The sequence below is a fragment of the Lepidothrix coronata genome, unplaced genomic scaffold (assembly GCF_001604755.1).
Source record: "Lepidothrix coronata isolate B3197 unplaced genomic scaffold, Lepidothrix_coronata-1.0 Scaffold110, whole genome shotgun sequence".
NCBI lineage: Eukaryota > Metazoa > Chordata > Aves > Passeriformes > Pipridae > Lepidothrix > Lepidothrix coronata.
In genome coordinates this window covers 1936101-1960763 of record NW_016690290.1, presented here as the reverse complement: position 1 = coordinate 1960763, position 24663 = coordinate 1936101, and the positions used below count along the sequence as shown (strand labels likewise).

General features: G+C 46.7%; 2 protein-coding genes across 8 annotated transcripts in view; one reads left to right on the top strand and one right to left on the bottom strand.

The window, feature by feature from the left end:
* The first annotated feature begins 1217 nt into the window (after nucleotides 1-1217).
* On the top strand, nucleotides 1218-4852 carry SETD6 (SET domain containing 6). The gene is given in 9 exon segments (XM_017824273.1): nucleotides 1218-1265; nucleotides 1360-1515; nucleotides 1517-1688; nucleotides 2198-2339; nucleotides 2631-2825; nucleotides 3000-3123; nucleotides 3351-3531; nucleotides 3746-3888; nucleotides 4373-4852. Coding segments are annotated over 9 exon segments (1452 nt in total). The 5' UTR covers nucleotides 1218-1238; the 3' UTR covers nucleotides 4685-4852.
* Nucleotides 4853-8499: 3647 nt separating this feature from the next.
* Nucleotides 8500-24663, bottom strand: part of CNOT1 (CCR4-NOT transcription complex subunit 1) — a 55126-nt gene continuing 38962 nt past the window's right edge. For all 7 annotated transcript variants that reach the window (XM_017824175.1, XM_017824180.1, XM_017824179.1 and 4 more), the window contains exons 32-49: nucleotides 23614-23754; nucleotides 23411-23515; nucleotides 22717-22836; nucleotides 21709-21900; nucleotides 20049-20191; nucleotides 19348-19456; nucleotides 19087-19256; nucleotides 17766-17997; nucleotides 15497-15745; nucleotides 14700-14863; nucleotides 14305-14422; nucleotides 13728-13829; nucleotides 13298-13471; nucleotides 11817-11966; nucleotides 10865-11045; nucleotides 9986-10118; nucleotides 9734-9868; nucleotides 8500-9603 (exon numbers count right to left, since the gene is read on the bottom strand). In XM_017824175.1, coding sequence (XP_017679664.1) covers nucleotides 9525-9603; nucleotides 9734-9868; nucleotides 9986-10118; nucleotides 10865-11045; nucleotides 11817-11966; nucleotides 13298-13471; nucleotides 13728-13829; nucleotides 14305-14422; nucleotides 14700-14863; nucleotides 15497-15745; nucleotides 17766-17997; nucleotides 19087-19256; nucleotides 19348-19456; nucleotides 20049-20191; nucleotides 21709-21900; nucleotides 22717-22836; nucleotides 23411-23515; nucleotides 23614-23754 — 2697 coding nt within the window. In that variant the 3' untranslated portion in view covers nucleotides 8500-9524. The remainder of the gene's footprint in view (nucleotides 9604-9733; nucleotides 9869-9985; nucleotides 10119-10864; nucleotides 11046-11816; nucleotides 11967-13297; nucleotides 13472-13727; nucleotides 13830-14304; nucleotides 14423-14699; nucleotides 14864-15496; nucleotides 15746-17765; nucleotides 17998-19086; nucleotides 19257-19347; nucleotides 19457-20048; nucleotides 20192-21708; nucleotides 21901-22716; nucleotides 22837-23410; nucleotides 23516-23613; nucleotides 23755-24663) is intronic.

Sequence of the window (24663 nt, the reverse complement as noted above, 5' to 3'; positions counted from 1 at the left end):
GCACAGGGGTTTGGGGTCCCCGCTCGGGGCTGGGATCGCACAGGGGTTTGGGGTCCCCGCTCGGGGCTGGGATCGCACAGGGGTTTGGGGTCCCCGCTCGGGGCTGGGATCGCACAGGGGTTTGGGGTCCCCGCTCGGGGCTGGGATCGCACAGGGGTTTGGGGTCCGTGCTCTGGGGCTGCGATCGCACAGGGGTTTGGGGTCCGTGCTCTGGGGCTGCGATCGCACAGGGGTTTGGGGTCCCCGCTCGGGGCTGCGATCGCACAGGGGTTTGGGGTCCGTGCTCTGGGGCTGCAGCAATCTCGGTTCGGGTCCGAGCGCCAGCAGCGCTTTTACAGGAGCGGGGTAAGGCGGGAGGGAGGCGGCTGCGAGGAGTTGGGTTACAGAGACACGGAGCCCTCGGAGGAACCGAGAGCTCGGGTGGGCACTCAAAGGCCGCCCCACATATTCTCTTGCCCTTCCTGCCCGTGGTGCAGGATGGGACCCCTCTGCCCCTCAGGGAACCCACCCTGCCAGTCCAGCCCGGGAGGGGCTGGAGGTGATTAAAGCCGATCCCAAAGGCTGGTGGGGTGGGGGAGCACCAGGGACAGCCCGCGGAGAGCCCCGTGGGGCCTCTTCAAACACCTCGTGCGCACTAATTGGCTTAATTAGAGCCGCCAGCGATGGCACCGGCCCCCCTTCCGGCGGGACTGGGGACGGGACTAATGAGCCGCGGGACTGCCCTGGAGGGAGATCAGAGCCCCACGCAGGGTGGAGGGGGATGGTCTTGACAGAAAAAGAGCACGAGCTTAATTATCCTGATTAATTAGAGCCCGCTGTTTTTAACCCACGCCTGGAGGTGTGAGCCCAGCAGTGCAGCCCCCGGGGTGGGATGGAGGCAGCAAAATGCAGGGAGAGACCTGAGGAGCCCCTCAGAGAGACCCCACAGCGTCCCCAGACACCGCAGACAGACAAGTGGTGGTCCCTGGATCCCACCGAGAGGCACCACAAGGACCCCAGACCCTTCAGGGGGGTGCTCAGAGGTCCCATGACCCCACAGGAGGTTCTACGACCACCCCAGAGCCCGCAGAGAAACGCCCGAACCCCTCAGTTTGCCGGGCGCGTTTCCGCGGCCGCCCCCCCCCCTTTCTGTCCCTCCGCGGCCACCGTCAGCCCCGCGGGGAGGGGGCGGAGCCTCCCCGCCCACTCGGAAGGGCCCGGCGGCACCACGTGGTGCGGAACCACGTGTGGGCTCCGTCATGGCGTCGGCGCCCAAGAGGTTCAAGGTACGGGGGGCACCGGGGGAGACCCCGGCCCTTACCGGGGCTCCGCGATCGGCCCTGCGGCTCCTTCCCCTTCACGCCGTGTTTCCATCCGCAGGCGGCGGCCGGGAGCGGTTCCGGAGGGAAGGGCAGCGCCGACCCCCTCTCCGCGTTCCTGGCGTGGTGCGGGCGGGCCGGGGTGGAGCTCAGCCCCAAGGTGAGGCAGTGCGGGCCGGACCGGGCCTCCCCCGGGCCGCTCCGGTGTCTCCGGCCCGCCCGTCACCGCTCCCCTCCCGGCCCAGGTGCGCCTGAGCAGGGAGGGCACGGTGGCGGGGTACGGCCTGTTGGCCGCCGAGGAGCTGGAGGCGGGAGAGGTCCTGTTCACCATCCCTCGCACGGCGCTGCTGTCCCAGCACACCACCTCCATCCACACCCTCCTGCAGGAAGGTGAGCGCAAGCTTCTCGTGGCACTCGAGTTTGCTTTGCTTTTTAAAGGAATTAATGGGTCTGGGATAAAGCCTTGGGGGACGTTCCTGCTGGAGGGTTGTTAGATACCAGCAAGGAAAGGGGGTTCCCTAAAGGAGCCTGGAGCTCTGCTGGGCAGGGAGGAAAGCCCAGTAGTCCAATATCTCCAACTTCCAATTGACAGGCTCATGTCACTTACATTTCCCTGGAGGCCCAGGACAGGCCCCTGTAGGGAAAAGAACAGTTCCTTGGTTTCTAAAGGCACCCACAGGCTCAGGCTGAGGATGGCAGGGCAGTAGGATCTGGGAGAGCTGCAGAGCAGCAGCTTGTGGTTCAGCTCAGGACAGACTAAGACAAAGCAGAGTACAAGCAGAACTCCTGCCTCCAGGGTAAAGGTGGGACTGAGGCTTGTGGTGTCAGGCTTTGGTTCTTTGAGGAAAAAAACACCTCAAGATCAACTTACATTTTCTCCACCGTGTCTGGTTCTTCAGCCCAGGAGTCCCTGCAGAGCCAGTCCGGGTGGGTCCCTCTCCTGCTGGCCCTGCTGCACGAGTACACAGCCAGCAGCTCCCAGTGGCAGCCGTATTTCTCCCTCTGGCAGGATTTCCGGAGCCTGGATCACCCCATGTTCTGGTAAGGTGAAACCAGGCAGGGCTGTGGGGAGGCCCAGGCTGGCAGCTGGCACAGCCCAGGTGCTGCTGAGCAGGGTCCTGGGCATGGATCTGGTCCTACTGGGCAACCCCAGCCCTCTGTTCCAGCCCTGTGCTGGCACTGGCAGGAGCCTGAGGGACTCTCTTGGAGTTATGCTACAGGCACAGCCAGAGAACAGGGATCTGCAGAGCAGGGGGAAGCTGAGATTTTGAAGGAGGAAGCAGTCTGTAGACTCTTCTCCTTGAGGCACAACCTCTGTTTTTCTTGCAACAGGCCTGAAGAAGAGCGAACAAGGCTCCTGCAGGGCACAGGCATTCCAGAAGCTGTGGACAAGGATCTAGCTAACATCCACCTGGAGTACAGCTCCATCATCCTCCCTTTCATGGAGTCCCATCCTGATGTCTTTGACCCCAAGCTGCACACTCTGGAATTGTATAAGGAGCTGGTGGCATTTGTCATGGCCTACAGGTGAGAAGTGAGGGCTCTGCTCTGACAGGGAGTAAGGACAAGGAGCAGGATCATAGGAAAGATTTGAGGCTGATACTTAAAGGTTGTGGTTGCATGAGAATGTAAGTATAAGATGAGGCTTGCTGTGTGCTGCCCTGTGAACCACAGGCTTGTCTTCATCTCCCTTCTTTCTAGCTTTCAGGAACCTTTGGAGGAGGAAGATGAAGATGAGAAGGGGCCCAATCCTCCCATGATGGTGCCTGTAGCAGATATTTTGAATCACGTGGCCAACCACAACGCCAACCTGGAGTACTCTCCTGTGAGTGCAAAGCTGCTGTGCCAGGCATTGTCACAGCCTGGCTCCCCTTTCATGAGGCCTTTGGGAATGGAGACACATCCCTGGGCAGCGAGTCTGGCCTGGATCTTGTTAATATGAAGCCCTGCTGGAATTGGTCAGTGAGAGCTGGGGGTCATCTGAGCCGCTCTCAAACCCCGCGTTTCCCTGTCGGAGCAGCACAGCCCTGAGCTCCTTCTCCCTGCCCGCAGCACTGCTTAAAAATGGTGACAACACAGCCCGTGGGGAAGGGCCAGGAGATCTTCAACACCTACGGGCAGATGGCCAACTGGCAGCTGCTGCACATGTACGGCTTCGCCGAGCCCTACCCCGGCAACACCCACGACACCGCCGACATCCAGATGGTGACGGTGCGCGCAGCGGCGCTGCGGCGTGAGTGCCACCCGTGGGCACCCCGGGAGGGCACGGGGCAGGGATCCGGGTACACAGGGATGTAACGGAGCAGGGATCGAGTGCGACACGAAAAATAATGCCTGATCCACAGCATTTCAGGTGCTGGGGCCACGCCTTGTTTTGTGCCTCCTGTTTGCCCTTCTTCGCTCGCCCCCCGCCCCGGTGGGGTTGCAGCTCTGCTGTCTTCAAACAGGTGCCAGGAGCGAAGCGCAGCAGCAGCTGGTCTCAGAGCAGTGGGACTTCTTGTGCCAGCTGGAGATGGTGGGCGAGGAAGGTGCCTTTGTGCTTGGCTGGGATGAGGTGCTGACAGAGGAAGAGCTGTCTGTGACCCTGAAGGTGAGCACAGCCAGGGAGGGGGGAGAGAGCTACGCAAGGAGAGCACGGAGTGCAGCTGGGCTAACCAGCAGTGCAGAAGGGCTCAGGGGAGGGGACAAGCACGGGAAGGCAGGTTGGTACCAACACTCCTGCATGGGCTGTGGCTGTCCAGCTCCCAGGTGCTGTTAAAACATCTTCCTCTCCTCAACTAGCCACCCGTCTGTACTCGTACCTGTTTTGAACAGCTCGCTCCATGGCCACTGCTGTTCTAGGGAGCTTTCAAAACTTCGTAGGTGACAGCTGAGATGTCCAGGTTTTCTATTTGAACATTCTTCTAACACAGAAGTTGCCTGCAATTAGGGATCTAAGCCAGTTTCAGTTTGTTAACCTTTAGTGTGGCTGAGGAATAACTTGCGTGCTCCACATGGCTCTTCTCTTTCACAGAGGAAAAAGCCTGATGTGCTCACACTGCCAGTGACTTGTCCCTTTGCCTGGGTCATTACAGGTGCTGTGCATGTCAGAAGAAGAATTCAAGGAGTATAAGGAACAAGATGGCTGGGAAGATGACAGTGAGGAAGAGGAAAACTCTACCCTTTCCAACGAGGCTCTCTCCAGACTAAAAACCCCTTGCAAGAAGCTCCTTTATGACAGTGTGCTGCTGACCCTGGAGTCCTACAGGTCAGACCTGAAAGCAGAGCAGGACTTGCTAAATAACAAGGAGGCTTATGAGAAACTGAGTCGAAGGGAGCAGCAGGCTCTGCACGTGCGCTACGGACAGAAAAGGATCTTGCATCAGCTGCTGGAGCTGGTACGATAGAAACCTGGACAGGACCTGCCCAGGACTGATCCAAGGGGAAGGGCAGCCTCTGGACATCAGTCCTGCAGCAGGGAGGACAGATGGCAAGATTGACTAAAGGCCCACTTGTCCCTTATATGGCATGTGGCTTTTGAGCTACCTCTACATAAAGAAGTATCTTGACAGCACTGAAGGGATTTTGGGTGGCATTATTGTACAGTGAGAGCTCTGGAGCACAAATATCACCTTCTTCCAGAGGCCTTAAGAAACCCCAGACCTCCCAATGGCTGTTTTAGGAAGGCAGGCATACACTGTCAGAACAGCAAGTGGCTTCCCTAATTCAGCATCAGAAATTTAAGGCAAGAGCAGCTCCTTGTCCAGATTAAGAGGGCAGAAATCCAACTGGCAGCTCAGAGTAAACATCTGGCAGCTGGAGCTGCTGACAACACTAAACCCTTCAACACAGAAATCCGATTAGATTGGACCTTCGTGTTCACAAATTCCAGGCGGGAGACTGGGTCTGTGTGAGACTGTGGAATGATGGGACACTACAGGAACACTGGAAAGGACTGTAGCAGGTTCCCCTCCCAGGACATGGCTATGAAACTTCAGGGACTAGAGCTCTGGAACCACCATTTATGAGGGAAGAAAACTACAGGACTAGATAAGTGAGAAGCCACACCCTCTGGATCTTTGGGACTAAAAAAATTAAGAAGTAACTTAATGAACTGTACCTGGGAAGAGAGCCTGTCTTACACAGAACTTGAATGCCCTCAAGGGGTAGGAGCATTTCTAATTGCAGTAATTGTTTTACACAAACACAGCTGCACAAACCAGGACTGTTGAGACAGTGTCAGATGTCAAACTTGGTATAATGTTGGTATAATTTTACATTGATTAAGCCCCTTACTGTGACATGTTTTCCTGAATTGCCTTAATCCTTCTGAATAGGAAACTCACATAGATAATCCTTTTGTTCTTTCTTGTCCAGTCAAATACTGTAAGAAATCAATTGTACAATGGTTTAATGAGGATGAAAGAGAATTGAAATTATTACTGTTGCAACTAGATGGGAATCTAACAATATATACTCTGTAGAATTTCCTTTGATGCATAAGGAGGAGGAGGAAGGTAAATATCACTGCTGAGCCATAGGAGATGAGGTAGTAGCAGAAGGCCGTTGGATACAAGTAAAGGTAAAAAGAAAACCTTTAACACCTCCCAAACCCCCTCAAGCCTGGGAAACCAACCCACACGTAATTAAGGAGGTAGGGAAATAACAAATACTATTTAATATTGACTGTACTTAAAACTAAAGACTATGATATTCATCCTATTATTGCTCTAGGCATGATCAGTAATGGAACCACAGTGCATCCAACAGAACAGAGAAAGGAACAGATGACAAATGTCAGCACCTGTGTAGCACAAGAACAAGGGTTTGTCTGTGAAGGAAGTACAACTGAACTCAAGATACCTGCCTAGATATGGAACAGCATATCTGTAACTTTGAAATTCGGCCAGAGATAATATAAAACCAGTATTTGTATACATAGCTAAAGGGTGTGTATGCTTTAGTATTCCTTGGGAATACACAGAAATGGATAATCAATTAAATCACACTCTAATTTTTGTGTTTGTAAACTTACCCAAATCAGAGGCTGTGATTTTTAACTATTCAGCCCCAGTAACTTCCTTCCAACTATTAAAAACAAATTATAGCTTAATTAACTATACAACTCACCTCTGTGGGTATAAGCCTTATGCTAGTAAAGAAATTGCTACAACATAAAAATTTGCAAAGGCTGTCAAAAGAAGCTAAACAGAGTAGTAGAAAGACTTTGATTACTGTCTATCATGACAGCAAAGAAATCCATCAGGTAATGGAAAGAGTGAAGAAAGATAGAAATCACCATTGGTGGAATATTTTATTTGGATGGGCTCAAACAGCACCAGGAATTTTTAATAAAATGGTACATCTCATAATTGTCTTTAACCTGTCTGCTTTTTATTTCAGTGCTGGGATTGTATATCAAATGTGGAGAATCATGAAACACCTACCTCCAAGATTTAAATATAATTGGGAACAATAGTAGCCCAAAGAATGTGCAAGTGTTTAATAAAATATTTCAAAAGCTTCCAAGGGAGGGAATTGATATCTTCAAGCAGAATTCTTTATATCTTTAAGTAGAATTCTCTGTCCCTTCCTTTGATCTCTGTTGCAGATGGAAGCTGATGGTATTATTCTCACCTTTAACCCCTCTTTTGAATACAAAGAGATGTTATCAGGTGTGTGTTAAACGGGTGTTGCTTTATCCTTATGGAAAGCTTTGGTATTTTATGCCCTGCCTGGCAGTTGTTTAGAAGACATGGAGCTGCAGATCACCTTTGGCACTAAACCTTGGGTTCTGTGCAGCCTGAGCTGAACTTTGCTTGAAACTGAGGCGGGGGCAGCTCCCCAGACGACCACCAGAGACCTCTGAAAAGGTCCCCACAGGCACAGTAACAAGGACTGCATAAGGGTTGCACAAGCTAAATGACTCTGCATTAGGTAGGAGGTAACTATGTATTAGATAGGTGGGGTTATGTAAACTTTGGTGCCTAAATTCTCTCACTTTTTTATTCCTTGGTGTGCTTGATTTGTGGAAAAACTTCCACCTTGCACCCTGTGCAGAATAAATGATGTCTCCTTTCTAAACCTGACTCTTTGTCCATGTTCAGAGAGTTCCTAAAATTCAGCAACAAAGGGAGGATGTGAGTGCAGTGGCCTCCATCCTACCAGCCCATCTTGTGTTACTGGGATCTTGGCTAAGTCTTGTCCACCTTCCAGTCTCTGCAACACCAGCCTTGTACAGCAGCATTAGTACAGAACCAGAGACACATCTGAGCCATCAGGACAAGGCAATAAGCTCTGCAGATGGTTTTGCTACAGTCAAATAGAAGGAAAAAAAATCCCATGGCATCTGGACCAGATAAACTGGTTGCTGGTAATTGTATCCTAACCCCACAGGAGGAGAAGTAAGCTGAAGTTGCAACAGCAGAACCAAAAAATTCCAACTTCAAAAGGCTCAGTTTCAGCACAACTGGTGAGCTGCTATAGAAACACCAGGGAATTGTAGGACCTGCCCACAGTCTAGTCCTTGACATACATGTGACTGAAAAAAGATTGCCCAGAACAGAAACAGGTAGAGAATTCCCTGTGAGCTGCTGTCCACTGGCACATTGGCACAGCCCCTTGGAGCTGGTTTTTGCTCCATGCAGGAAATGCAAAGCCCAATACAGAACCCCTTAAACATGATTAGAAAATCCTGACCTCCTCTCTGCCCATACCACAGCAGCCAACTAGGTTTAACAAACTAGTAATGTTATGAAAAAAGAAAGCAGTGGAGCCCTATTTCCCAGCATCTGCCAGGCTGTAAGGCACAGGCTAAGGGATTCTGCAGCATTAGCAACACTGGAGCTGCCTACCCTTCCCACAGCCTTGGGCTGCAGGGAGAACCACAGCAGGGTGGAAGGCACTAGAAATGAAGCTGATGGGCTCTCTACACTCTGTACCCTTCCACTGCAGTCTTCTGTCTGAGACAAACTGCTCATGAAGCTGCAACTAAGATATTTCTATTTCCACATAACTCTCCCTTCTTTTGCACTTCAAAGCAAGGCCCTGTCTAGACATTCCATCTCCCCACTGACCTCACACTAGAGAAACAAACCCAGTTGCTTTCAAGAGGCAGTGCCCAAAACACACTGGAAAATTGCAGGTTTTGGATGGGTGGAACAGACTTTCAAAGACACCAACTAGCCAGGATGGAACTGGAGAGAATAAGCAGAGTGGCACGTGCTGCATGTCATGACTTTTAATGTGTAACTACAGTATGCATACATACAAGAGTGGGAGAACTAAAGCCCAAGAACTAGAAAGGCTACAAAATACAACACATGGACCAATACTTTACAAAACATTGAAAATCCTTACAAAATGGGCTGTATTGGTCCTTTGGGTTTTTGTTTTTATTCTTTTTTTTTTTCTATTTTTTTTTTTACAAACTTAAACTTGTATGTGTGGTCACAGGGTAGGGATGGGAAAAGGTCTAGATTGAACCCCTCATCTTTCAAAATTTACAACTGTCAAAAAAGAAAAAAAAAAAAAGAACAAAAATAAAGAAGCTATAGGCCTGGTCTCTGGTTTATTTACTGAAAACAGCTGACCCTCACCTGAAGGGCCTGTTTTTTATCCAACAGGAAGGAGGCATTCTCTGACTGCCACTCCACTTGCTGTCTATCAGCATCTGATGAGGGTGAGGGGAAAGCAACACTGAACCTTAACCCCTCCCTCACCCCTCCCATACTCCATATAATTCCCATATTCCAAACACATCCACCTTTTTTTTAACAACTTAGTGATTGAAAGGTCCCCCATCCACATAAAGAAAAATAAGTTACTTATTATAACTGGCTTTTCAATATTCTTTGGGAGTCTGGGAATGTCAGGACAAGGAGGTCTGCCCCAGACAAGTGCTTGGCATCAGCAGCTGCCCCTTTATTACAAGCTGGACAGGCACCAGTTGCCCACCTGCCTTTTACACAATTTGCACAAACCCAAAAGTCCAGACAAAATGTTTCTGTTCCTTGTATTTACACTAGTTTAAAATGATATTCACAGCATCTTCTGAATTTTGGCCAAAAGTCAAAAAATTTGTCTCAAACTTTGGAACATGCCCACATAAGACTTTCACCCAGGGTCTGTCGTGTTCTACCCAATCGAGGGGGCTGGGAAGGTCAGGAGGAGCCTTACAGAGTCTTCAGTCAGTCGATGGGACAGGACCTCCAGGCTGGCACGCTTAGAATGCAGGATGCAGCTCATCTAACTGGCACCAGTCCCTTCCATGACTTGCTGGGCCTGCTTCTGCCCCATGCAGCACTGTGCAACCGACTGGAACAACCTGCACAAGGAAGCAAAGTGGTGGTAGTGGCAGCAAATGGTCCTTTCTGCTGTGACAGCATCAAAAACTCAAGGTGCAACTGCTTCAGCTCTACCCATTTTAATGATCCTGTGGTTAAAGTCATACTCACTTCTCAATTTCTGGAGCGCAGTGAACAAACTCATGGTTCCAGAACTTAAACGCTGGGTTTTTTATCAGCTCAATGAAAGTAATAAGGAGACCCCAGGGATGAGGCCTATTTACAATCAGTCGTTCCAAGAGAACCCTGAAATCCAAAAGTAAAAACAGTTGGAGCTCAAAGACCCAGACTGGGAAAAGACCCAAAAGAAGGAAGAAAAGCAAAAGGCGGGTATGTTGGCAAGTGAAACGCCTCTCCTCTCACCTGGTGATCTGCTCCTGGATAGCCTCAGTGTTGGCCTCTGCAAACAGGTACAGCATGGTGCAGCTGAAGTAGTGGGTGTGGCTGTTGGGGTATCGCAGCTGGTTGGCAATGGCGTTCAGGAAGAGGTACCGGCCTGCGGGAGAGGAACGGTGAGGACACACAGCTCCCCTCACACACAGCCAAAAAGGAGTAAAGAAGCCACTAACAGTGCTTGAGATAACGTTTGTGAGCCTGTCTTACGGAGGCACAAGGAACAAAGCTAACTGAAGATATGTAAAAACTGTATCAGCCCAGGCTGATGGGACAGTAATACTATTCTAACATAGCATTCCTTACTGTGAATTCACTAGCAGCTACATGAAATCACAGAATCACTGAGGCTGGAATAGACCTTTAAGATCAAGCCCCACTGTCAACCCAGCACTCCCACTGTAACCCCTAAACCACATCACCCAGTGCCAGATCAGACACCTCTTAACACCTCATGGGATGGCGACTCCATGACCTCCCTTGGGCAACCTATTCCAGTGCCTGACTGCCTTAACAGTGACAATACTTTTTCTAATATCTAATCTGAATCTCCCCTGTCTCATCTTAGGGCCATTTCCTCTTGCCCTCTCACTGCAGGCACAGTAGAAGAGACTGATCCCCACCTCACTAAAACCCCCTTTCAGGCAGAGGGTGATGAGGCTCCCCCAAGCCTCCTCCTGAGACTAAACAAACCCAGGTGCCTCAGCTGCTCCTCACAAGACATGATTTCTGGACCTTTCATGAGCCTTGTTGCCCTTTGCTGGACACGCTCCAGCACCTCAATGTGCTTTTTAAAGAGACACTTGCTGTAAATGTAACATGGCATGAACTGCAGTGCTTCCAGCTCACCTTCAGTGTCCAGGTCTACTGCCAAATTCTGGAAGATATCCATGTGAGCTGAGTGGGTGATGGTGCTCATAGAGGGTGTGCTGCCTTTGTTATGGATGTGTGCAATAGCTTGAGTACCTACGTAGAGCACCAGTGCATTAATCAGCTGGATGTTGTAGCGGTTGCCAGGTTCATTTGATACCTAATAACAAAGACAGGAAAACCATGAACAATCTCTATTCCTTCAGCACTTGAAGGTACAGCATGTACAACAACAGCATCCAAGTCTCTTCTTGATTATATGGACACCCACAAATTAACTTGGCGTTTACCCTTTTCTAATACAGCATGTATTATGAAGCACATATTACAGCTTATTACAATACTATATTTGAATATATATAGTCAGAAGGATCAGCAAAGTGTTAACAGACCCAGCAGACTTTTTTTTTTTTTACTCCATACCTAAAAGAAAAAAATCAGGTAAGGCAATGTGAATTCAGCAGGAGTGCCAGAGGCCCAAACACCCCTCGTCTCACCAAGTGAATGTTTCTGTCTAAGCAATTCTCGAGGAAATCCAACTTCAGACCTGAAGTCTGCTGCAAGCCAAGCCATGTGATGTCTGAAATGTGGTTTTAGCCACAACCTTGCACTGGGTTTTAGCTAATTTGACCTTTTTTTACCCCTACAGCATTAGCATGCAGATACATCTCTTTCTATATCAATTAATCTACTTGGAGTCAAAATTTAGTCAGATTCCAAAAGCCTTCAATACATTTGAACATCCTACCAAGGAGAGGCAGAATTATTCAGAGATGTGTGCATTTTCACAGGCTTTTCTACTGCCTGGAACACATGTTGACCAACACATCAACAAAATTCCTGTGGTGGTGGGTGACTGAGCCAGTGAGATCATTTGTCCCGTGCTATTTAAACTGAACACCCTCAGAAACCTCAAACCCCTCAAACTTACTTGTAGGTTGCTGCGCAAGTCGGACAAAAAGGTGACGGGAGAACGAGTTTTGAGATAGGAATCCAAATCTTTCTTGAACTGAGGTGGCATCACTCCAGTGAAATTTGTGAGTATTCGTGGAGCAATATTAATCTCACTTAGCATGTCCACCTGTTGAGAGAAACCCCAGTCAGGTGAGCCACAAACAGTCTCTAAAGGAACAAATTGCAAAAGCAGATCTGTAAATGACATGACATTAACTACTGGGGTTGATCACTTTTCCTCCCAGCAATGAAAAGAAAACAGCAGACTTCTGCAGACTTCAGAAGAAACCTGATTTCTAACATGCAAACTAATTACATGATGTCTGGAGGAACTGAGAGGATAAAAAATTCAAGGGTGAAGGCCATAGGGAAATTCAGTCACAGCCTTTGTGGTCTCCCTATCTACACTGAGGACAGTCTGGCAGCTTAAAAAAGTACAAACATCCACACCAGTCAAGAGGAGCCTTCTTCAGTGATAACTTACTGAGAGCTGCAGCTTCGCTCCCATCACCCTGCACAGCTCAGGCAGGGAAGAATAACAGGACAATGCTTTAGCAGCATGAGGAAGTTTGCTTCTGATCAGTCCAGGATTAGTTGACTGGCATATACCCAAAAATTTAATGAGGTAACATTAACACTTCTCAAAGTCTCTCCCCATTAAGCAAGAGGCTTGCTTCAGAACGGTGCTTTATCGTATTATTTTCAAGATAAAATGGCTCCAGATGTTTCTCATCCAAAAGCATTTACAGTCTCACAGTGCTTGGACACCATCTCTTCCACAATGAGTTCCCAGGACTCCAGTCTCCAGCATCCTGTGGAGCACAAACTACACTGCCCAGCACGAGCTGCACAAAACGGAGACAGGAACTACTGGCTGAACTGTCAAACAGCAAAGCCACAAAGGCTGCTCAAGCAGCCTGTTTTTCAGTGACATGATAAAGATGCCCTTGCTCCAACTCCTTGTGCCAGTCAGGTCTAGGGGTGCCATCAAGTCAGTCTCCCTTGGGAGAAAGACAAGCCCTCTCTGGTTCTCCATGCAAGCACAAAGTTCTCAGTGCAGCTCTCACATAACACAAGTCTGTCCTTTCAGGCTGAACCTGCACAGCCCTTGCAAGCAAGCCAAGTATCTACTGGTGCCAGTGAAGCCACACAGAGGCAAGATTTATGCCTCCAACTGCAGCAAACTTCATAGAGGACAAGGGTTGCTTCCTACTCTGCATGGTACACGTCAAACAGGGACCATTAAAATATAATTGAAGCCTACCTGCTTTAAAAACTTGTTCTGCCAGACGCTGTTTCACTTAAGTTTTAAATTACTTTCTAACTTTTGAATGGTTGCATTAATTCTAGTATCAATATCAAGTATTTAAACTGTTCCCAAAATTTCGCAGTCTCTGCCAAAAAAACTGGATAAAGAATACTTGGAGCAATTATCAAACTCCTGAAAGTAAGTTCTACCTTTAGATTGGGGGTGAAAGGGTCTGGAAGCCTCATGTTCCGTGGGAAGGCACTCAGGATCAGATTTCTTAGCTGAATACAGTTAGGTGGGATCACATCACAGAACCCATAGTGGTAGTCACAAAGAAATTCTGGGAAATCATGCAACAAGACCAGCAACACACGCAGAGTGCCCTGTGAAATAAAATACAATACATGAGGTGTGTAACTGTTGAAGAAACTGCCCAAAAACTTGCAGAGACATCATTCTATGTCATGTTAACATTACCAGGAGGAAATTAATCTGGGAAGGCTGCCTGCTTCTGTCCCACACCAATTTGCATTCAACTCTAACACAGAAGGTAACAGCAAATCCTATTTGGTACCACAACACCTCTACTTTCAGACAACTTTGGTTGGAAGCAGCATCTATTAGATGACACTTTTTTACCTTGTAAAGAATTTGCATAGGTTTGGTGAGTTCCACATTTCTAAGGAAAGGAGCCAAGTACTTGAACAGATCGATCAGTAACTGGGCATACATAGGCCAACCCTGTCAAGAAAAAAAACAGCAGGTGGGAAACATGCAACAAAGAGCAGTTATCTTAACTTCAAAACTATAACTAGATGGATTTTTATATAAACCTGGATGGAAGAGCTTAGCTACTGCCAGCTCTAGTACTGAGTGCAGCACAGCTCATTTCAGGGGCTTCAGCTGCACATCACTGAGCTGTGGGTGTTTCCAGAACACTCAACATGCCATAGTGAGCTGACAGTATTTGGCCCAGAAGGCTACAGCTCTTCTGAACATCGAAAAAAGGCATGTTCATTAAATTCAATTCACCCTGTGTTCCACAGTTATTGACACACAGACTCTCCTCCATGCAGTTAGGTTACTGTGAATATGGAAGACAACAAAAACAGAACAGCCATGCTACTAGTGCACTTCAAGAGATGTGAAACAGCACCACACCAGATAAGCATCTGTGTGAGCTTTTTAATTCAGAAGAGATAAACTGCAGCCACACCTTCTGCTGTGGTGTATGTGCCAGCATTCTTGCAATAAATATCCGATGGGAGATCAGTTCCAGCCAGGCATAAACAAAACCTGGAGCTTTTGTAGGCCTCAGGATGTGAAATGTGTTACTGAAAGAAAAGTTAGAGCAGGTTAGAAGTGCACAGCAATAAGACTGCTTTTCATAACATTGAGGGAAAAACATACACAGCCCTAAAAGCAAAGGCATTTGAGCATCTTGGGTTTTACCAGTCATTTTCCTTAAATCAAGCAAGTGGACAGTCCACGGGAGAACCAGTTACTCCAAAGGTGATTAAGCCACCACAAAAGAACAGTCACAGCCTTTACATGAAAAACCTTGGTCCTACCAAGAAAAGATGAGCATTGTGGCCAATCCCAAATACATACCAGAAAGCTGTGAGTGTCTGGAAGTTGATGGTCTCCAGCACGTGCTCGGGAGCATTTAATTCCAACAGCAACATGATGAAAATGCGATGGTAAGGAAGTTGCTGAAACTCACTCTGTCGAACATCGTGGTCTTGCAGGAGAACTCCCACCACAATACCAAGAACCTAAAGAGATCGAGACATTTCATTGGTGGCAGCAAGAATCACTTTGCCAGTTGATCTATAGATACTACTTTAACCATCAGAAGATTATAACAAGAACCAAAAATCCTAGTTATTGGAAGTGCTGCATAAATGAACATTAGAATTTGCTTCAGCAACTCCCAACCACTATTCTTTGCTCTCCCTGTCCCTTGGATCACAATCACAATGACTGACTGGACAGTTTTAGAAGGTCTTAACTACTTGAGACCATCCAGCCCTAAACCAAGTAGTATAAGAGCATAGGAAAGGCCCTCACAACATCAAGGCAAACACTCAGGAATCACTTAAACTACCTTAAACTACACTTCAAATGCCTCAAAACAACAGCAGTTGGCTTTTTCATTTCAAGGCACAAGGGTGTGCCTGGAAGTGCCTGAAACAAGAGTTTCAGGTTGGTTTGAGATGAAATCTTTGTGAACAAGGAAGCCACTCGGCATCTTGATGCTTCACTCAGAAGTTTATCGTTTCAGTGACCAACCCAGAGTCCTCATCAGACACTCCAGCAGCAGCCTGCACTAAGGTCTACATCTTTATCAGCAAAGGCACAGCCAACAGCACATGTTAAATGCAGTGAGCACAAGAAGGGTCCCCAACCTTGTTCAGGAGGTTGATCTTTGTGACTGTGTTGGTTGCCTCCCCAGAGTGCTTCACCAGCAGTGCAATAAGTCGCACAAAGGCATCCAGGTTGTGGTAGCACTTGGCTCGAATCATGGTGGGGTTGGCTGCAGGATTGTGCTGCTGCTCTGCCAGAGCACGGTAACTGATCTCAACACACATTTCGGTGCAAAGGCGGAAAAAACGGGTGATCAGGTCATCTGTTTTCAGGATCCCTTGCTGGTGCATCTGTGCAGGGAAGGAAAAAACCTCAGCACCATAACCATAGAAAATGCATTTTACAGTTTACTTAGAACAACAAACCTTTTTACAAAGTGCTCACCTTGCCTGCCACCATTAATTTTTACCACACTCTCCAGAGAGATAATTATTTGCAAGGCAATTTGAGGGTGGCAACACAATTTTAGCCAACATATTTACTGCCAAATGGAATCTTTCGGATCTCAAATATTTTAAACCATCAGCATGCCTGAGGAGCCCCTTTCATCAGTGTCAGTTCTGCCACCAGCACCCAACCTTGCATGAAGGACAGCATGAGGCAGCAGCAGCAGCTCAGTCTGTCGGGCCTTTAGGAGCCCAGACAGGGAGTTCCCAAGTTCTGGGAAGGGCAGATTCCAGCTCCTACCTCAGGAACCATCACTACTTAGCAGAGTGAATTTTCCTTACATGAACATTACATGAAGAAAAACTGGGTGGGCTTTTTTGCTTTGTACTGGGGGGCTGCTTTAATAATACACATATAAGAAACCCCAGAGACCTCCTTTTATTTGTTACCCACAGTATTAAAACCACCAAAAGGAAACAAATTACACTGCAGGAAACTTCTGGGTTTTGAATAAAGCATCCTATTTCTAAACTACTGCACAGACAAAGTTATAAAAACAGCATAACTGATAACTTGGAGATCATGTGGAGAACTTCTAGTATTTCTGGAGAAACATTTTTTTCTAATAAAAAAAAAGGAATTTATGTATCTGCCTTCCAAGTTCTATGCTTCTTCTTGTCCTAAAGACTAGTGAAAAGAAAGCAACACTTAAGCAGGCAAAATTAAGTTCAGGATAGAACCTTATTTAATGCAGTTATTACAAAAAATCCCTTTAAGACCCATCGTTAAAGCCTGTAAGGAAACAATTACAAATAAACACTGCACTTCAATATATTTAAATTACTATTTCAAAACTGATCAAATATTTATAAAAGGTAAGCAGTGAAGTGTACAAAAAAGTGCATTGAGTATTACGAGTACACTACACTGAAATGTGTTTTAGAAGCATGATTTAAGGTAAAAAAGAGTGAGGTCACATGAATAAGTGAAAATATTTCTTTAAAAAGTGGGTTTAGCACAATATCTACTAAAAACATTCAAAAATGCTACGCAGTAGAAGTCAGACCAACAGGAACCTGCCTACAAGCCAGTACACAAGGACACTAAAGTCACATGAAAAAAACCACTGCATCAGTCGTGATCTTTATCCACACTTTGTAGGTCGAACTTCTTTTCATTCGTAGCTGCAAATTCTGCAGCATTTCTGTGGCAGTGACAGAGACATTTAAAATGAACACAATGGACAGAGCCTTCCTTGCAGCTGCAGTCAAGGAGCTCCCTGCAAGGAACACAGTTTTAAAAGGATGCTTGCAGATCTACAGGGAGTTTGTTACCACACCTGCTGGGCTACTGAGGGCATCTCCCTTCTCAATCACACCTGGAAGGCAGATCTGTGCTGTTTGTCACACCTGTTAAGGTGCCCCAGAGTGACATGTTGGAGGTTGTTTAAATTTTAGGCAGCACTTCAGCTAATGGTGTTTCAAGTTTTTCCTCGCTAATGATTCGAGTTTGAAGAGGGATTCCCTTGTCCACATGATCTGAAACAATTTACCTGAATCTCTATTACCAATTTCCTTCTGTAGGCTGTCAGAGCTTTTACTGTTACCCACAAGGAGCAACACTAGTCAAGGTTCATTACTATTCCCAACAGCTATCTCAGCTGCAGTTCTTTTCCCACCAAACTTATCTCAGAGCTCATGGTCTGAACTGACAGCTTGTTCCTACAGTATCTGAAGAACATGATTTGGTGGAGGACAGGGGTTTCTACAGAACCCTGCCATCAAAACCAGCCAAAATTTTGACAGTCAAAACCTGGAAGTTTCAAAAGGATGCCTAACACAGGTTATAACACTGTTTTAAAATGGAGGGCATCACACCCTACTTATGTTGAATAAAAAGCACCTTTCTTTCCAAAAGCTCTACCTGTCCAACAAACGCAGAGAATGCTTTGGTACTGTCACGGCCTGCTGCAGCTGAATGGTAGAGGTTCACCCACTCCCTCAGCAGGTACTCTGCCTTCTCCCTCAGGCCTGGTGGGTCATCATACTCAGAAGCTTGGGAAATTCCTGAATGCATCATGAAATTAGGACCTCCATGAGCTCGGTCAATCATTGCTTCATAGTTTGATCGGACCACTTCCATCAGCTGGGGTAATCTAATGCAACAGACAGCAAGAGCTGGGTTAGAATTCCTCCTCTCCCAGAAGGAGAAGGAACTGGAAGCTCAGTTAAACAGAGCTGAAAGAAAGCAAATTATTTCTTAAACTAAATCTTTGCATCTTTCAGTCCTCACTGGAATAGCAGAAATAAGTCATGAAAGCAGACACATTTATGATGAAAGAAGGAACACTGAAATCACACAAGCTTTGAAGTTCCACTCCAATTTGTATAGCAGAGTGCTGCAACAAAACCCCCCAGGGACTAGAGACAGCTTCACTTCTGCAGACTTCAGGAGCCCTAAAATGCTCCCAGATAGTGAGATGCCAGTGCTGAACAGCCTGACTGGGGCACCAAATTTGGCTGCAGTGAAAGTCAACCCATACAGTGAAGCCAGTCTATCCACACCAGCTGGATGAATGGACTTTTGTTTTGGGACCTCCCACTGGCAGCTGTGTTGACAGTGGCAGCCACTGCCACCAGCCAGCTGCTGGATGCTCTCATAAGCAATCCAGAGATCTCCAAGCTCCAATCCATGTTGTTCTCAAACCCAGCAACAACTGTTTCCACCTTAGGAGCCTGCAAGTCCCAGAGGTCTTTCCAGGTGCTGTGGCAACATTTGCTGCCCAGTTACTTGCTGGTGGATACACAGGCCATGTGAGACTGGTGGAGGATTGCTTCGTAGGCTCTAAACAGAAAGGACTGTCCAATCTTATTAATTGCTTGTGATTAACAAATTAACATATTAACATAACATGTATAATTGAAATAGAAAAGAATATTGCCTAAATTTGAGATAAAGCAGGAATTCAAACAAGTTTCTTATAGTACCACAGTATTCTGGAGCACAGTGCATACAGAGATTTTCCTGCTCGAGTGTTCAGCTTGACATGTTGCTGCAGTTGCCTCTATTTTGACTAAGATGAGCACATTTACATTAGAGTGACAGTTTAAATTAACAGAGGACTGCAGCTCTAGAGGAAGTTTAAAGCTGTATGATTGAATGATATGAGACATTGCCTATATAACACTCAAATCATAAATGAGCAGAGAAAAAAGTAACAGATTGCACAGTATTACACTCTCACCCTTCTGGGGCATTGCCTCTGGAATGAGCATTAATTCTCATGAGTGTCTCAATGGTGTGAAACAGGTCTGCTTCTGTTACGTGGGCGACGCTTCTCTCATCCACCAACAGGATCTTCACCAACTGCATGGCAAATGCCACGGCCATGTAGTTCAGGCCGTTCTCCATGGACTGCCAACACAAAAAAGGCAATTAAAGCCCAGTCACAAATCTCACAGTGGGCTGACCGTATGTCCTCTCCAAAAGAGCAGGTTCCCTTTACCTGAGCCAAGTGAAGGTCATACTGCTGCATGTTAACAAGGTGATTGCGGATCAGCAGCTCCACAGCTTCCACGTTGTACTTGTACTCATCTCTGCATTCAATCAGGCACCTGAAGAAAAGGACTTCTTTTACAAAGTGTACCTCGACAACACAGCTTAAGTGAAGCAAGTCAGATTCAACACTTCAGAAACTGTGCCCTTCACTGTGATTCACTACTCAGCTCCAAAAGAAGCCTCTTCCAGAGCATTCTCTAAGGTAATGTTTGAGTTCACAACAGTCAGACTCAAGCACTTGTTGCCCTGCACAACCGGCCACAAAAGCCCTTCAAGAGCTTCAGTTTATTCAGCATAAGAAGCCTCTCTTCCAAGGACAAAGTGGCACATCTGCCTAGCTGAAGCACTAGTGCTTCTGCTACAGGCATATGCCATGTCACACACTTTCTGACAGCAAAATGAGGAGAATAAAAAAGCCCAGAGCATATCTAATGCTTAATTCCATTATAGATTCCTATCATGTTCTGGGGTGAAACAGCATTATCAGAAGATGTAGTTAATTTTGAACAAAAAAAAAAAAGCCAGTAATTTTTGCCTGTCTAAATTGCAGCAATGCAAAACATTAACAGGTAAGTGATTCAGAGTAACAAGGGAACTCCCAGAAGATGACCAAAGCTCCACCAGTGTCCCTGCTGCCCCACGACTGACCTGGTGATCTGTTTGTTACACCAGGGAGAGCCGTAGGCGCGGCCGTCCTGCAGAGCCTTCAGCACGAGCAGGTGACACTCCCGGTAGCGGAGCAGGAGGTCAGCGTCAGCCCCGCTGGTGGCATCCAGCAAGCCCTCTACAGCCTAGAACACATGCAACCTGTTAGCAGAGGAAAAAACAAGTCCTCTTCCAAATCTTCTGCATGTTACATCAGCAAGAGTTATTACCAGAAGACTCAGCAGACATGAAAAAAAAAAAAACAATTTAGTTATTGTGCTTGTCCCCTTGGTAAGACCACGTGAGATTTGATCAGTTACTATGGCATCTATGAGTTCACTGTACACAGCTGTGCTACCACAAACAAACCTACAGGTCTCTCTATGCCCCACTAGTTTTGTATGTGCACCAAATAATATGACAGAGTGCATTAGTTGGTGCTGCAGCTTCTCTAAGTCAGTGCTTCCTCAGCAGTTCAGCACATGGCTTATGGAAAACTACATGACAAAAGACTTCCAGAGCCTGCTAGAACTAAGTGAGCAGGTTCCTCAGAGAAAGAGCTGCAGCACTCAAGAGATGCCTCTGTGTTAGTCTACAGCAAATGGAAGACGAGTCCCACAGGAGCAGCACAATTTATTTGGTCAAGTCCTAGTCAGGACTGGATCCTTTAATAGGTACAACCACTATCAGAGAAGAACAGAGTCTCTCTCCAGCTTTCAGTGACTCTTGTTTTGGCACTGTTCTTGGATCCTCAGGCAGACAGCTCAGTATTCTTCCACTACTCTCAAATGGATTTTTCTCCACGTCTGTCACTCGCTCTGCACTACTACACAGGCACTGGTGCCAGCTCAGCTCACAGAGCTCACTGTGACACTCCCCACTGGTACAGCCTCACAAATTCCGGCTGGGATGGAGTTGATTTGCTTCACAGCAGCCCATATGGTGCTGTGCTTTGGATTTGTGCTGAAAAGAGTGTTGACAACACACCAGAGTTTTGCCAATTGCTGAACAGTGCTTACACAGCATCAAGGCTTTTTCTTTCCCACTCTTGCCTCTCCCACCAGTGGGTAGGCTGGGGATGGGCAAGAGGTTGGGAAGCAACACAGCCAGGACAGCTGATCCAAATTGAATAAAGGGATATTCTACACTACATGACATCATGCTCGGCAATAAAAGCTTAGGGACAGGAGGATGAAGAAGGGCATTCATGGTTCTGATGTTTGCCTTCCCAAGCAAATGTCACATGTGCTGAAGCCCTGCTTTCCGAGAAGCAGCTGGACATCTGCCTGCTGATGGGAAGCAGTGATTTTTACTTCTGTTTTGTTTGCACACACAGCTTTTGGCTTCCCTACTGAACTGTCATAATATGAATGAACACATCATCTTGTCTTCCCTCTGTTTAATCCCTGTCCTGCAGAAGAGAGGAATGAGCAAGCAGCTTCTTTCCACAGCAGCCTGGACCCTGTGTGTACAGTCCACCAAATGAACACCATGGCTCCCTTCCAAATTTACGTATTGAATTTCCAAAGACAGCAGCTCAGTACTGTTCACCAAACAAGTTCCACAACATACACGAAGAAACACCATCGCTGGCAAGACAATCCACGAGCCAGATGAGTAATAAACTCTAGACAAGTTGTTACAGAGAATTGTCAGCACTCACCTTCTGCAGCAGCCCAAGTGCAGCAATAGCATCGCGGGAGTTCCGAGCCACCACCACAGCCTCCAAGAGGCTCCGTAACGCCTGGACTTGAGGATTCATGGCCAGGGTGTGTGGAATGGACTGCAGGTGCTGCTCCAGTTCTGTCATACATTTGTCATAGATTTGTGCTACATCATCTGTAGCCCAAGCTTGCTGCTTAAGAGAAAGTGGGAATGAGTGATTTTTGCAAGGATTGTATTTGTCACACTCAAATACTGACTGGCTCTTCTGCTTCAGGAATTATAGCATCCAGAATTTACACCTCTACAGTACTGTGGTTTGTTATGCTGGCATTTTAAACACACAAATATGAGCAAGTAAAGCAGTGCAACCAATTCTGGCAGTCAGAATCACAGAATGGTTTGGGTTGGAAGGGACTTTAAAGGCTATGTAGTTCCAATCCCATTGCCATGGGCAGGGACACCTTTCACTTATTCCAGGCTGCTCCAAGCCCCACCCACTTGAACACTTCCAGGGATGGGCAACCACAGCTCCTCTGGGCAACCTGTTCCAGTGCCTCACCACTCTCACAAGGAATTTCTTCTTAATATCTAATCTAAATCTGCCCTCTGTTACTCTGAAGCCATTCCCCCTTGTCCTGTCACTAAGGCTTTAAGTCCCTAAGACCAAGTATGTATACAAAAACCTGCTCAAAATTCATGCTTGCCATCCATGATCTTCCTGCAAAAGTAACCCAAAATTTGAATAAAATGTTTCACTACTACTAGAACTACATGTAGTAATCATAACTTGCAGAACTTATCCCAATTTGGGTTAAAAACCCCTCAGACTGGATGGAAGTTTTATGTTGCCATTACTCTGTCATTAGAACTAGTGCATCTTTCAACCACTGTTCTCAAACAATACAAACACCTGACTCTTATAAGTCCTTCTGGCAAAAGACAAGTTCTCCAACCGTCTCCAAAAGGGCTACAGTACTCTCAAGCTGATTAGTTCAGAAACCTCTACCTTCATAGGCTGAGCCAAGAATCCTGTAGGCTGAGTTAAGTCGTTGGTAGGCAAGAAGCCAGGGACATTGCGTGCAAACTCTTCATAAACAGCCAGCTGTTTTGGGTCCACACCTCCAACCTTTGCAAAGAAAAGAACAGGCATTAACCTCACTGACAAGCACTGGGGCAGTTAAAAATGAGGGCAGTTTGTGTAACAGGCAGCTGCTCAGTCACATTCTTGAACAGAGTGGCCTAGACATTAAGAAGTAGGATTCAGTTGCTCTGCACTGAGGTCCCATCTCTCCTGTGACACCTAATAGGAGGATTTTCCTCTAAAACTGAAACTCACACTCAAGAAACAGAAACAACTGAATACTGAGAAATGCTGTGCTGGAAGCACATGCTACATCCTTTAAAGGAAGAAAATATAAAGGAGGCAAGACAACAAAACAGACAAGGCATCCTTCAGTGAGAGGAACAGCACAGAACAAGAGACAGGACTTATGTCTTCAAGGAATTAAGGAAAATTATATGAATACTCCTTTTGGAACAATATAGTTATGTCTTTCCATACTAATCAAGATAACAGCAGCTGCACTGTTAGGCAAGACTACAATATACAGGATTGCTCAGCTGAAGCTGTGCCATCCAATTTTTCTTATCAGGAAGGGGAAAAGAGCAGCATCAGCACAGAGCTGAGTTCATGTCCTCACCTTTAACCTGATTTGTTCTGGCATCCTCTCAGCCTGGTAAGTTAACACAACAGGATCACAGTACCGACGGCCCTCTTGTCTGGCATGTTTTCTGAGCTCAAACTCCTGGGAAAAATACAAACACAGCACTGGATTTTAGACACCAAGTCTGGATGTACATGAGCACACATAATATTTTTAAAAGACAGCAGTCTCATACTTACAGTTGCGAGCCTCTTGTCCATCTCAGGGCCTGCCTTTTCCACAGCTGTCTTCTGGATAAAGCAGCAGGCAAGCTCACAGTTATCCTGGGCTAACTGGGCAGCTGCCTGCTCCATCATGTCCCTCTGCTGTGGGGAGGCTGCCTATTGAAAACCACAATAATCAGTGAAGGCTGTAGGTTTTTCCCTGTATATTACTACCCCTCAAATCTGCACCACCGTCTGTACAGAGCACCAGCAATAAAGAGGAATGCTCTTAGGCTCACGCTCCCTTCCCATGGAATATACAACAATAAATTTAATTTTGCATAGCTTTGAATAAAACATGTAGGCAAGACGACAGTAAAGACTTTCAACAAGGAACAGAACAGCAGGAGTTCTCCATCTTCTCCACCTCCCTATCTCCAGGGCACAGAAATAAAGCCCTGCTTCAGACGGACGCATGCACAGTGATGCTAATGCAGGGAAAGCCTCACATCACAGCACAAGGTTTACCCCTCCCCAGGTTGTAATCACAAGATATAAAGACACAGCACTAACAGTGCAAAACAGCAGTCCTAAGCCTTTTTCAGTGGGTTCCCTTTCTGATACAGATTTTCTTCTTTCCTTCTCAGAGTGTGCTCTAAGAGAACCCTGAACAGATGGACTTAATTTTTAGGGTGCAAAGCAGCAACTGCCATTAGAAATGGAATACATCTATAAAGGCAACCTGTCCCATCTAGCTGGACTTCCCTGTCTGTTAAGATCTACCCTTTCAGTTCTCTTTCATTAATTCCTACTACACTACTTCTGTTAACCCACTTCACACAATGAGCCAGGCATGAATTTTAAGGTGTCTTGTACAACCCTTCTTCTGCAACAGAATGCTTTCTATAATTAACCCTTTAAGAAAACTTCCTTGGATTACCACTGGTTTTATATTAATGTCATACGTCTTCAGGGATAAAAAAACCTGACTACTAAGTTACACTTTGACATTTTGCAAACACAGCAATACAAAGCACTGTCTTCCACAAAACTTGAATTCCTTCTGCTTATGCACATTCTTCTGTG